This window comes from Salmo salar, chromosome 17, assembly GCF_965601325.2.
Source record: "Salmo salar chromosome 17, fSalSal1, whole genome shotgun sequence".
Lineage (NCBI taxonomy): Eukaryota > Metazoa > Chordata > Actinopteri > Salmoniformes > Salmonidae > Salmo > Salmo salar.
In genome coordinates, this window is record NC_138307.1 from 56279998 (window position 1) to 56293693 (window position 13696).

The 13696-nt window shown below is 42.8% G+C and overlaps 2 protein-coding genes across 3 annotated transcripts; one reads left to right on the top strand and one right to left on the bottom strand.

Annotated features, from left to right (window-relative positions):
* Window positions 1-4: 4 nt before the first annotated feature.
* Window positions 5-6105, bottom strand: LOC106576199 (DNA/RNA-binding protein KIN17). The gene is made up of 12 exons (XM_014153191.3): window positions 5866-6105; window positions 5484-5578; window positions 5266-5309; window positions 5023-5145; window positions 4742-4926; window positions 3372-3420; window positions 3185-3242; window positions 2937-3054; window positions 2713-2832; window positions 869-968; window positions 638-738; window positions 5-495 (listed from the first exon to the last, which is right to left on the bottom strand). Exons 1-12 carry the CDS (start codon window positions 5977-5979, stop codon window positions 433-435), a joined length of 1170 nt encoding a protein of 389 aa, XP_014008666.1. The 5' UTR covers window positions 5980-6105; the 3' UTR covers window positions 5-432.
* A 46-nt stretch (window positions 6106-6151) lies between these two features.
* On the top strand, window positions 6152-10540 carry LOC106576202 (ATP synthase F(1) complex subunit gamma, mitochondrial). Of its 2 annotated transcripts, XM_014153193.2 has the most exons (9): window positions 6152-6263; window positions 6864-6898; window positions 7085-7216; window positions 7623-7830; window positions 7964-8107; window positions 8295-8359; window positions 9149-9304; window positions 9594-9690; window positions 10328-10540. In XM_014153193.2, the coding sequence occupies exons 1-9, from the start codon at window positions 6223-6225 to the stop codon at window positions 10329-10331; spliced, it is 882 nt and encodes a 293-aa protein (XP_014008668.1). In that variant the 5' UTR covers window positions 6152-6222; the 3' UTR covers window positions 10332-10540. The 2 variants fall into 2 exon arrangements, with proteins under 2 accessions (XP_014008668.1, XP_014008669.1); XM_014153194.2 differs by lacking the exon at window positions 10328-10540 and having other exon boundaries at window positions 9594-9694.
* Window positions 10541-13696: the final 3156 nt, after the last annotated feature.

Genomic DNA, 13696 nt, shown 5'->3' on the forward strand with positions numbered 1-13696 from the left:
TAGCTGTGTGAATGTTTCTTTATTTTCATGAAGACTACACTGCCGGCTTTGAACTTTATGTACACCCACAGACTTCTTAACCAGAACATTCCAATCACTGTTGTATTTCTCAGACCTCATCTTACATGGCAAAATACAAATGTTTTTCAATCAATCATTGTATCAAACAATACATAGGTCAATTGTGTTGTAATATTACAACATTAAAATGTATTTGTAGAGAACCATTTTAATAACAATACAAAATAAAAATATAACTTTTTTCCCACCTAATCATTACTCTAACTCAGGAAGTGATACCTCCATAGAAAATGCATTCTGGGATATTTACAGAAAGTAACTCTGACACAGTAGAGTCCCTCGGCTGATGGGCCTCAGTGGAAGGGTAGGGGCTCTTGGGTTACGCTGTCATGTAACGGAAGTCATGATAGATCAGGCCATTTTGGAGAAATCCTCGTAGGCGATCCCGTCCACCCTCCTCCCTTTCATCCGACCCTGAGGAAGAAAACACACCCTTGTATGAGAAAATAAGAACCATTCATATCATCCCAAAGCAGTTGCTATACCAAATATCTATTACATCACCAAACAGTAGAAACTGATGCATGACGAGAGCCATTTTGTGCCTGGTCCTTACCGAGTCAAGTGTGAGGGTGGCACTGAACTTTCTCTCGTCTATGGAGTCCAGTAGGGCCTCTGTGTCTCGGTACACACCGTTCAGAACCAGGACCCTTTTACCTGTGGGACAGATGAGTTAGATTTGATTATTCGATTTGGCCAGATTACAGATATCCAGTCAAATGTACAGTTTGCAAATGATCAATTTCCTGTGGACATGTGTGTGTAACCATGGCGAGAACTGGGTTACCTGGTGCAGGGATGACCGTCTCCAGGTGACTCTGGTCTAGTTTCAGTTTGTCCCCTGAGTCAATCATCTTCACTACAGCCGTGTATTTATCCTGCACCTCCTACAACACACAACTGTTAGCCTAAATACATACAGTTGAAGTCAGAAGTTTAAATACACTTAGGTTGGAGTCATTAAAAATCGTTTTTCAACCACAGTTTTGTCAAGTCGGTTAGGACATCTACTTTGTGCATGACACAAGTAATTTTTCCAACAATTATTTACAGACAGATTATTTCACTGTATCACAATTCCAGTGGGTCAGAAATTTACATACACTAAGTTGACTGTGCCTTTAAACAACTTGGAAAATTCCAGAAAATGATGTCATGGCTTTAGAAGCTTCTGATAGGCTAATTGACATAATTTGAGTCAATTGGAGGTTTACTTGTGGATGTATTTCAAAGCCTACCTTCGAACTCAGTGCCTCTTTGCTTGACATCATGGGAAAATCAAAAGAAATCAGACAAGACCTCAGAAAATAATTGTAGACCTCCACAAGTATGGTTCATCCTTGGGAGCAATTTCCAAATGCCTGAAGGTACCACGTTCATCTGTACAAACAATAGTACGCAAGTATAAACACCATGGGACCACGCAGCCGTCATAACGCTCAGGAAGGAGACGCGTTCTGTCTCCTAGAGATGAATGTACTTTTGTGCAAAAAGTGCAAATCAATCCCAGAACAACATCAAAGGACCTTGTGAAGATGCTGGAGGAAACAGGTACAAAAGTATCTATATCCACAGTAAAACATGTCCAATATCGACATAACCTGAAAGGCCGCTCAGTAACGAAGAAGCCACTGCTCCAAAACTGCCATAAAAAAGCCAGACTACGGTTTGCAACTGCACATGGGGACAAAGATCGTACTTTTTGGAGAAATGTCCTCTGGTCTGATGAAACAAAAATAGAATTGTTTGGCCATAATGACCATCATTATGTTTGGAAGAAAAAGGGAGAGGCTTGCAAGCCGAAGAAAACCATCCCAATCATGAAGCATGGGGGTGGCAGCATCATGTTGTGGGGGTGCTTTGCTGCAGGAGGAACTGGTGCACTTCACAAAATAGATGGCATCATGAGGAAAGAAAATGATGTGGATATATTGAAGCTACATCTCAAGACATCAGTCAGGAAGTTAAAGCTTGGTCGCAAATGGGTCTTCCAAATGGACAACGACCCCAAGCAAACTTCCAAAGTTGTGGCAAAATGGCTTAAGGACAACAAAGTCAAAGTATTGGAGTGGCCATCACAAAGCCCTGACCTCAATCCTATAGAAAATTTGTGGGCAGAACTGAAAAAGCATGTGCGAGCAAGGAGGCCTACAAACCTGACTCAGTTACACCAGCTCTGTCAGGAGGAATGGGCCAAAATTCACCCAACTTATTGTGGGAAGCTTGTGGAAGGCTAAGCAAAACGTTTGACCCAAGTTAAACAATTTAAAGGCAATGCTACCAAATACTAATTGAGTGAATGTAAACTTCTGACCCACTGGGAATGTGATGAAAGAAATAAAATCTGAAATAAATCCTTCTCTCTACTATTATTCTGACATTTCACATTCTTAAAATAAACTGGTGATCTTAACTGACCTAAGATAGGGAATTTTTACTAGGATTAAATGTCAAGAATTGTGAAAAACTGAGTTTAAATGTATTTGTCTAAGGTGTATGTAAACTTCCGACTTCAACTGTATGATATTCTTCTATTGACTACAAACCTCTTATAAGCTACTTAGAACACAAAAAAATGGCCCAATCACCCACCTTGTATATGATCATTAATGTGTGAAACTAATGTGTTACCTTGACGACTCCTTTCTTCTTGTGGTATTTCTCCCCCAGTCTCTTGGTAACAACTTTGATTACAATGCCGGGGTGCAGCCAGTGGTCTGCTCTCACAGACCTCTTCTTCTGCTCCTCCATCTCAACGTAACACAGTACACAAAGGGTTACACGCACACGTGTTTAACACAGAGTTTACTTGACAGTGTTAGATCTGAGAGGGAGAACTGGAAACACTACCGTACCTCCATGATCTCATCCAGGGCTGACTTCTTCTTCTTCTCTTTGGCTTCTGAGGTGGAGGGCGCATCTTTCCTTTTCACTGATCCTGCTGCCTTCAGGGCACTGGGACCCAGGGCCACACTACGGGGAAGAGGTAGACACAGTGTTAATCTGAGTGAAAGAGTGAAATCCCCACAGTGATTTACTTTTGCTGTTTTGCATTGCCATTGATGACGGTGAGTCATTCTTACTGAGCTTCAGATTACTGTACCTGGCTTTAGATGGGCCATCCGCAGAAGAACAGGAGCCCTTGGCCAGATTGAAGGTAACTGAAACATAATCAGAACTATAACCAGCGAGAGATGAGCGGACGTAACGGTGTAATCAGTATCATTTCTGACCAAACGCATCATGAGTTATATCATTAAAAAAAAAAAAAAAAAAAAAAAAAAACATACTTTTCTCTTCTTCACTTTCTCGTTTCAACTCAGTGAAAACCGGTGCTTCCTGAAAAAAAGAGGGACAGGTTGTTTTGATTCCATGACATGTCATAGGTAAACAGTATCTTTGCTGAACAGTAGGGATGTGAATTCTGTCGGAGACTACATCTCTGAGCTTGAGAATGATGTATGGTGTGTGTAGGCGCCAGAGGGCAGACTAAGCATCTATCACTATCTGATATGGAGAGGAATTTATGCTTTTTGTCCCCTCACTTTTGAAATCTCATTCACCTACTTATTAATTTGTCGTTTTTTTGCTAGTAACATTTCTATATTTATCTTTAGAAATTAGCTGAAATATCAAATTAATATAACGCAGCTTTGGATTTCACCCCTGTCTCAAAAGTGAATGGTTGTGAACGTTTGAAACTTTACACAGGAGAGCTGCTCTTCTCCCGCTCCGACCACAGGCCTACATTGCAGCTTGCAAAATGTTTATGAAATTACAACTTTAACCTGTTCATGTAAAAATGACAAAAAGCACTGATTGCTTAAAGCAAAACCCCCAAAACTATTTCTTAAGGTGAACCTGGCAATTGAAAAGCCCCAATCAGAAGTTAGATGTGCAATCAGAAAGATGTGAGTTGTGTCCACTCTGGTAGCCTACACAACTCGAGTAAAACAACTGCCAGTAAAAAAAATTATACAGTGCATTTGGTAACAAAGACCCCACCAATTATATTGGTTGTCACCCAACTAATAAAGCCTAAGATTTGACAATGCAAAAGCCATTTTACAAGCATTTGAATGCTGATTGTGCAGCACAGATATACGAATATTAGATCAGGGATAGGCTCTCGTTGGTGCGAGCTGCTCTGTGCGCAGTTGTTATTTTTTTATTTAACCTTTATTTAACTAGGCAAGTCAGTTAAGAACACATTCTTATTTACAATGACGGCCTGGGAACAGTGGGTTAACTGCCTTGTTCAGGGGCAGAACGACAGATTTATACCATGTCAGCTCGGGGATTCGATCTAGCAACCTTCCGGTTAACGGCCCAACGCTCTAACCACTAGGCTACCTGCCGCCCCGTTATCTGACTTGGAGATCAATGACTGTCATATGAATTGACATGCTTAGTTAGATTGGAAAGGAAACAAATTCAGTCACAAAAGATTAGAGGTCTTTTTGGAAAAACGTTAGTGAACTGGGGGTTTGTAACATTTTTAATTGATTTTATGACGCACTGTATGTTAAACATTTGTGCCGATGTGTATCAGTGAATCCTTACATCCCTAGTAAACAGAACCCTTGGCCAGTCCCTGTTCAGCAGACAGAGTGTAATATGACCTCCTAGTCAGAGGAGGGCAGTAGTGGTACTCTCTCACCTCTGGCTCCCTGCCTCCTTGGCCCCGGCGGACCTGCTCCTCTATGAACTTGGCACTGCGCTCCTGGTCATCAAGGTCCTGCTTCTTCTTCCTCTCCAGCTCCTCCTGCCTCCGGATGGTCTCTGGGTCGCGGTCGATGTACTGGATGTACCAGCCTTTGGGCGTCTCATCCACCTTACAGAAACCTGGGAGAAGTCATAAGACACAACAATGTCAGGGATCAGACAGACACAGACAAACACACATAACTTCTGTTCTAAAGGGTATGAGTGTGACAGTACCCTCTTTCCCCAGCCACTTGGTGAATTCAGTGAGAGTCTCCCACTGGGTGGAGTTCATATGGACATGCTCTCTGTCATTGATGTACTCGTTATAGACAATGTTGTTTTGCACTCGCTTGGTTCCTGGAGGGGAGGGAGAGAGATTCAGTCAGGTTGAGGTTTGTCTTACAGTCTCTTTATAAGTAGCTAGTGTAATATTGCATGCACATATAATATATAGTTTCAGAAGAAATCAAATATTACCAAAGCGTCTTCTGATCAGCTCAATAAAGTCATTCTTGAACTCCCTTGGAGAGAGGAAGAGTGGAGAGAGGAGAAAGCAAATAAGTCCACTGGTGGAACACCTCCCATGACTCATCATCACACCATTATTGACATGTCATTTTAACATTTGTTTGGAGACAGTGTTATAGAACACGACATACCAACAGCAAGACCTAAGTAAATGCAGATTGACTCACTGTGAGAAGTTGTCCATGATCTTGTTGGGGTCCTCCGATGCCAGCAGCAGCTGTCTCTGGTGGGACTCGGACATGCAGTGGCATTTGAAGCCATTCTATGGGCAGAAAGGGAAAGCTTGTTCAACCTAAACTAGCTCTTGTCCCGGGCGTTACCATTTGTGTGCAGAGCCTAACTTCTGACATGCCTGATCGAGATCTAGCTAACGTTACTTTCCTGAGGACAATACAGTCTATCTATCTAGCTCACTTGCTAACGTACATGGTTAATTTACATTCTGTCCCAGCGAGTAGGTCGTTTAGGACGCTTGCACCTACTAGCAAATATGCCAAACGTTACGCTATATAACGTTAGATAGCTAACTTAGCTAGCCATCTTTCTTACCTCGTCTCGACATTGTTTCTGGCACATTTGACAATACCATCGCAATTTTTGAAGACCTTTTGCTTTGATCCTATTCCCGATCGCCTTTGGGCTTAGAAAACCCTCTTTCCCCATCTCAAATAATAATCGTCTACATATAAATATGCAAGACAATTATTGAAATTCGAAATAAGACTCGAACACGTTCAGATGTTGTTATGCTCTTCTCCTTCCTCCTAAAAATCTACCGCTTCCGTGGGTATTTCGTCATCAATTTACGTGTACTTTGAAGTAACGCGAGGTTTGTTTTTTCGTCCACTTTTTGCCATTTACCTGCGCTTGCGCAGTCCTGCGAGTCTGACCTTCATCGAAGTAATTATGTTCGCCAGGACCAGCGCGTTGGTGTTCCTCCCACAATGGTAACGTTTTATTAGCAAATTTACGTATATTTGACAACATGATTTTGAGCATTGTGCTGTCGTACACATATATGACAAATATGTACGCCGTATGCGTTGACGAGCCATGTAAAACATTGCAAGGGCGCGCTAACCCGCAGGCCGCTGATTGTGTGTGGTACAGAGTGAATGGTCAAGTTCAGCCGGTGCGGTGGCTAAACTGACATTAGCTTGTTAACCATGTCATTGAAGTGTGTGACAGCTAACTAACGTTGATTAAATAGTCCTTTTAGTAATTCGTACGATACCAGATGTTTTCAGAACAGCGTTCAGTTCTTGTCAAATTCACTGTTCCTCCCGCTAACTAAGTTATCTTGCATTATCTGGATACACCTAACATGCTAACGTTAGCTAACTGTTAGCTGGTGACATGAACTCTAGTATAACGTTAACTGATTGCTAGTATAGTTGTACAAACAACATTTATTCGCTTATAGGTAGCTAGCTATTTGTATTGGGAGGCAAATAGTTTGTAATCCATGAATTGAGGATGTTCACGTTGTTGCGAATATGCAAAGATAATGTTTCTAATTTACCTAGCTAATTCTGTTTGTTTTGTAGTGGGCAGGTCAGGAACATGGCTACCTTGAAGGACAGTAAGTATTTACCTCGCCATCTCTTTAACTACTCTGTGTTACATAAAACTCACCCTTGAGCTTCCTCTTTAAAGTTTTATGCACAAGTGAAACTTTTGAATCATGATGATATTGTAGCTGTTTTTCTCAATATTATTGAACCTCAAATGTTTAGTCAGTCAGTGGCATCCATCTTTCCCATTCTAGTCACCATCCGTTTGAAGTCCATCAAGAACATCCAAAAGATCACCAAGTCCATGAAGATGGTGGCCGCTGCTAAGTATGCCCGCGCTGAGAGGCAGCTGAAGCCCGCCCGCGTCTATGGAAATGGTGCTTCGGGTATGTCATTGCTCACTCTGCATGTTCTCTATACACACACACACACACACTAAAGTCTAAGGGAATGGATGGTTTCTATGTGAAGTTCATCACTGTCTGTTATTATGGTCCTCTATTAGGACCATAGTGAGAAGGCAGGGGTAGGTCAGGGCCTGTATTCATAGTCTCAGAGTAGGAGTGCTGATCTAGGATCAGTTTAGCCTTTTATATCATAATGAATAAGATTACATGGACAGAGGGGACCTGATCCTGAATTAGCCCTGGTACTGAGGCGCTTCTTGAATACCGTCCCTGTACTGTCAGGGTCGTTTCACACACATTTATTGGAAATGTTTTTGTGGTGTTTGCCAATGGCGTTCAACAAACCTGTTGATGGTCCCTCTTCTCTTGCCTGTGTGTCCTCCAGCCCTGTACGAGAAGGCTGAGATCAAGGCCCCGGAGGGAGTGGCCAACAAGCACCTCCTGATCGGTGTGTCGTCTGACCGTGGTCTCTGTGGTGCCGTCCATTCCAACGTGGCAAAGGCCATCAAGGCCAAGATTGCCAACCTCACTGGCGAGGGCAAGGAGGTGATGGTAGTCAATGTGGGGGACAAGCTGAGGAACATCCTGCAGAGGTACAGAATGATAATCAAGAAATACAGCCATTTTACTGTATGATGCCCACAGCAACAGGTCCAGTCTAGTGGTTTCCTTTGGAATTTAGTTTATTACCATGACAACAGTGTTCCCTCCCTCCTCGTAACCCAGGACACACGGCAATTACCTGCTGCTCAGCTGCAAAGAGGTGGGCCGCAAGCCCCCCACCTTTACTGACGCTTCCATCGTTGCCACAGAGCTGCTCAACATGGGCTACGAGTTTGACCAGGGTGCTGTAATCTACAACAGATTCAGGTATGGATGGACTCCTTCCACAGCCACATTTCAGTGTCTTGTCTCCTCCAAATGGTTTCTTAGTTGAGCCAAAAACTGTTCGTATGGGAAGAATCACGTCAAGTATAGTCCCATCCTTATCCTTCAAAGTACATAGCCAATTATCAGAACAAGTCTTGAATGGCTGTTATTTTCCCCCCTCATTCAGGTCTGTCATCTCCTACAAGACTGATGAGAAGCCTATCTTCTCCATTGATACTGTTGCTAATTCAGGTACAACACTGTTGGTTTGAAGGTCGCTTTAATTCTTTAATCTAAGTTGTTGGGGGGGGGGGGGGTGTTGCTAAACTGACATATGGAATTGTTTTAAGATGGTCATACTATGGATAATTTAGCTATTTGATTTAAAATTTTAAGACCCCTTTAGGTTTCAAAAGAATGTATACAAATAATATATATTTTTGCCTTGACTATTAAAGCCCATGGAAACGCATTGAATAACACATTCAATGTGTTTGTGAGAATCTCCTTTCAGCAGTGTGGGTCCTATTAGTTTGTTGTCCAAACGGTTCGGACGCTACCAAACAGAAGTTGGCACATCGACAGTACCGACTTCATGCGAGTCTCCTGACATTTGTGTGTGTGTGTGTGTGGGGGGGGGGGGGGGGGGCGGGGGGTTGAGGAAAACGAAGACACTATTGTGTTTGTGAGAGTCCCCTTTCCAGAGTGGTTATAATAGCTTTTTAGGCCAAACCGTTTGGACGCTACAGACGTTTTCATGAGAATAACAATTTTTGGGATGTCTCATGGTCTGCCAGCTTTCACTGCAAATGTGTAAGTGCTACATCGGCGGATGCGGTGGATTGAGATGCATCCAGTGCAACAAAAAAAACATATCCAACTTAAACTGACGGATTTTGATGGGGATGTTTTTGGTTAATTAGGTTGACGCACCGGTGTGTCAATCGACTAGGGGGATAAAAATCGACAGGCTGATTTTAAGATGTATGCCCCACAAAATGGCCGACTATCATACGTCTTCTTTTTCAATTTCTGTAACAGAGAACATGGGCATCTATGATGACATTGATGCTGACGTGCTGAGGAACTACCAGGAGTTTGCCCTGGTCAACATCATCTACTTTGGCCTGAAGGAGTCCACAACCAGCGAGCAGAGTGCCAGGATGACCGCTATGGACAGCGCCAGCAAGAACGCCTGTGAGCATCTTCCTCTGCCTCTATAACAACTGGCTTATTTCTCATCTTCCTTACTTGTCTTTTAAGTTGTAGTCTTCCTGCCTGCCTCATAGCACACACAGTAGCTGTCGTCCTTTGTGATTATATTCCTCAGTCTCCCTCTGCTGCTTGATTAACCTAGTGTAATGCCTCTAGGGTTGCCATTGATTTTACAATATCAGCTAATCTGGTTACCAGGTCTGTGTGCCTGCACTGTGATGGCTTTGTTCTCAGATTCATATCAACCCTGGCTCTGTTCTGTCCCCTCCAGCTGAGATGATTGACAAGCTGACCCTCACCTTCAACCGTACCAGGCAGGCTGTCATCACCAAGGAGCTCATTGAGATCATCTCTGGAGCTGCTGCCCTGTGAGTACTGTTCACGCTGTCAGCTTCGTTCTGCCCATATCGCCCTTTCTCTTTCACTCTTTGTCCCTTCCTCTCTGTTTCACTCTCTATCCCTTGGTGTTTAATCTGTCCCCTAAGTAATGTCCCCCCCCCCCCCCCCCCACACACACACACAAAACAACCCCACTCATTCTTAACCTTGATTGGTTACCTACATCTTTGAACATTTCCCCAACTTGACTCCTTGCATGAGCCCACCCATTGTTTGTCATTAAACATTTAGTTATTTTTAAGTTTGTTCACTAACCATTTTGTCAACCTTTTTACTCCACTCCAACCCCTCATGTTGGTATCAGGACCTAAATCATGTGATCGTAGGTAACAGCCCCTAAGATGCACAGAAAGGAAGAAGAAAATGTGCTATGCTCAAAGGAGACTGCTAGTGCTTTTTAGTCCAGGACTATGCGGAAAACCATCCCACTGTAGTCTAAGATGGAATAGCTCCCTCTAGGGCCTAGTGTGTTCCATCATGTATCCTGTGTTTTGTTAAAAGCAGAATAGAAAGCCTGTTATTTCCCCACATTTACTGTGATATTTTGTTTGGTATTTTGATTTCATCCCGTTTATCTGAACGCGTGTTTGTTCTGTGTGGTTTCAGATAAATGGACGAGGTCCTACTGCCATCCATCGCCAGTGGTTCTGGCATACATGCTTCTAAGTACTTCAAACGGCTGTCGTCGAGTTTATGAACATTTGTGCTTCTATTTGTAAAATATACGGGGGAAAAATAAACCTCTTACAGAGAAACATGTTCCTTTCAGATGTCCTCCGAGTTCTACTCACAATAAATCCTACTTGAACCCATGAAAAAGATGAGTGTTGAGATGTTTGAACATAAAGTTAGGCTACAGTTTTACATTGCTGTTTTCCTTCTGCCTGAACAATGGAAATGCACTTCCAAATATAGTCTATGGCAGGTATTCCCAAACTGGGGTACGCAATGCTGTCAGGGGTACGCCAAATAAAAATAAATTTCAAAGAAATATATTTTAATTTTATTTCCCTTCATTTTCAAACAGCCCATTTATACATTTGGGTGAGTTTTTATTTTTTTCTCTCGCCTGAGTAGCCTCGTTTCACTGCCAAAAATAAAATGAAACCATCTAGTCTTCAGTGAAATAACACAATGTCAAACAATTAACATCCAATCCCATTAACCGTTACTCTCTCGCGGGAATTTCACTAACGGTCTGTATGTTGCCAAACGTAGCTGCTGTTCTTTCCATTTGCTCGAAAATTGATCAAGTAAGGTCCGCGTCCATAGAGAAATACCAGCTTTACTGGTAGTATTGCTACTACCAGCAGTACTGCACCTGTCGACGACGCAAGTTGTTCTGCTTCTTCGAGCACATCCAATGCTAGCATCAGTAATTCTACATTTGTTGTTAGCCCAGAGAGCATGGACACTGACAGTTGTGAATCTGATGCAGCCAAAGAGCTACTGCCCCCTTAACCGGGAAAGCACCAAACAACAGACAGGCACGTTGAACCATCGAAGAGGTGCAAATATGATAACTACATTGATTTGTGGTTCACTTATATTGTTCACAGTGTGTTATGTGCAAAAGTACTATCACAACTCGATGAAACCTTCATCCTTGCGCAGACATTTAGAAACAAAACAAGGCAATTTGAAAAATAAGCAATGGGTTTTTTGAGTGAGAATTAAGACACTTATAAAAGTAACAGATACCATTAATAAGAAGGGGCTAGAAGCGTCTATGGTGAGCTACAGAGTGGCTAGGACAGGCAAGCCCCAAACTATTCTGCTGCTGCGGATATGGCTGGGGGAAAAGGCCCAAAACACTATACAGACAATGCCTTCATCAAACGACACTGTTTCACGATGCATCAGTGACATGGCAGGAGATGTTTTAAAACACTTAATGCTTCACATACAAGCCAGTGAATTCTATGCATTACAGCTGGATGAGTCAACAGACGTGGCGGGCCTGGCACAGCTCCTGGTATATGTCCGTTACGTTTATGGGGGGGTCAATTAAGGAAGACCTCTTCTGCAAACCACTGGAAATCAGGACAACAGGAGAGGACATTTTAAAGTACTGGACAGCTTTGTGACATCAAATGGACTTTGGTGGTCAAGATTTGTTGGTATCTCTACTGATGGCACAAAAGCCATGACAGGAAGACATAGTGGAGTGGTAATGCGCGTGCAAGCAGTTGCTCCCGACGCCAATTGGGTACGCTGCAGCATCCACTGAGAGGCTCTTGCTGCCAATTGGGTGCGCAATTACGCAGGTATTTTCCCGAAACGGATGACACAAACAACTGGATTCGTTATCCCTTTCATGCCCTGCCTCCAGTCCACTTGCCGATATCTGAACAAGAGTTCCTCATCAAAATTTAACAAGCGGTTCTGTGACAATATAATTTAATCAGAAGCCACTGCCAAATTTCTGGATTGGGTTGCCCTCAGAGTATCCTGCCTTGGCAAATCGCGCTGTCAAGACACTGATGCCCTTTGCAACCACATACCTATATGAGAGTGGATTCCCAGCCCTCATTAGCATGAAAAGTAAATATAGGCCCAGACTGTGTGTGGAAAAAGACAGACTCTCCAATACAACCCAACATTACCGAGTTATGTACATCCTTTCAAGCACACCCGTCTCATTAACCTGTGGTGAGTTATTCACAATTTTTGATGAATAAAGAGGAAAATTATTGATTATTATTATATTATTAGTCTTCCCTGTGGCTCAGTTGGTAGAGCATGGTGTGTGCAACGCCAGTGTTGTGGGTTCGATTCCCACGGGGGGCCAGTACAAAAAAATGCACAAAATGAAATGAAATGTATGCATTCACTACTGTAAGTCCCTCTGGATAAGAGCGTCTGCTAAATGACTAAAATGTAAATGTAAAATGTCCCCTGGTCCTGTAAGAGGTCTTTGTCACTTCCCACGAGCCTGGTTGTGATAAAAACTCACCCTCATTCTTATGTTTAATAAATGTATCGTATAGTGTGTGTCTGGCAGGCTTACAATGATGGCAAAAAAACAACATTTGAGAGTGCGCTGACCCTGGTGCTAGAGGGGGTACAGCAGCTGGAGGTTGAATGTTTGAAGGGGTACGGGACTATAAAAAGTTAAATGTAGATCAATGTATCACTCAAAAGGTTATCATTGCACTCAATTCCTTTGAAATAAAAGTTATGGTATTTGGCTCTTAGTATTCTACACTGAAAAAATGTATAAACGCAATAATTTCAAAGATTTTACTGAGTTACAATTCATATATGGAAATCAGTCAATTTAAATAAATAAATTAGGCCCTGATCTATGGATTTCACATGACTGGGAATACAGATATGCATCTGTTGATCACAAACCCTTAAAAACAAGAAGGTATCAGAAAACCAGTCAGTATCTGGTGACCACCATTTGCCTCATGCGGCGAGACATCTCCTTCACATAGAGTTGATCAGGCTTTTGATTGTCGCCTGTGGAATGTTGTCCCACTCTTCAATGGCTGTGCGAAGTTGCTGGACATTGGCGGGAACTGGAACACGCTGTCGATCCCGAACATGCTCAATGGGTGACATGTCTTGAGTATGCAGTCCATGGAAGAATTGGAAAACGTTCAGCTTCCTGGAATTGTGTACAGGTCCTTGTGAAATGGTGCCATGCATTATCATGCTGATATATGAGGTGATGGCGGCGGATGAATGGCACGACAATGGGTCCCAGGATCTCATCACAGTATCTATGCATTCAAATTGCCATCAATAAAATGCAATTGTATTTGTTGCCTGTAGCTTATGCCTGCCCATAACATAACCCCACCACCATCATGGGGCACTCTGTTCACAACATTGACATCAGAAAACCACTTTCCAACACGATGCCATACACGCTTGTACGGTTGAAACCGGGATTCATCCGTGAAGAGCACACTTCTCCAGCATGCCAGTGGCCATCGAAGGTGAGCATTTGCCCACTGAAGCCGG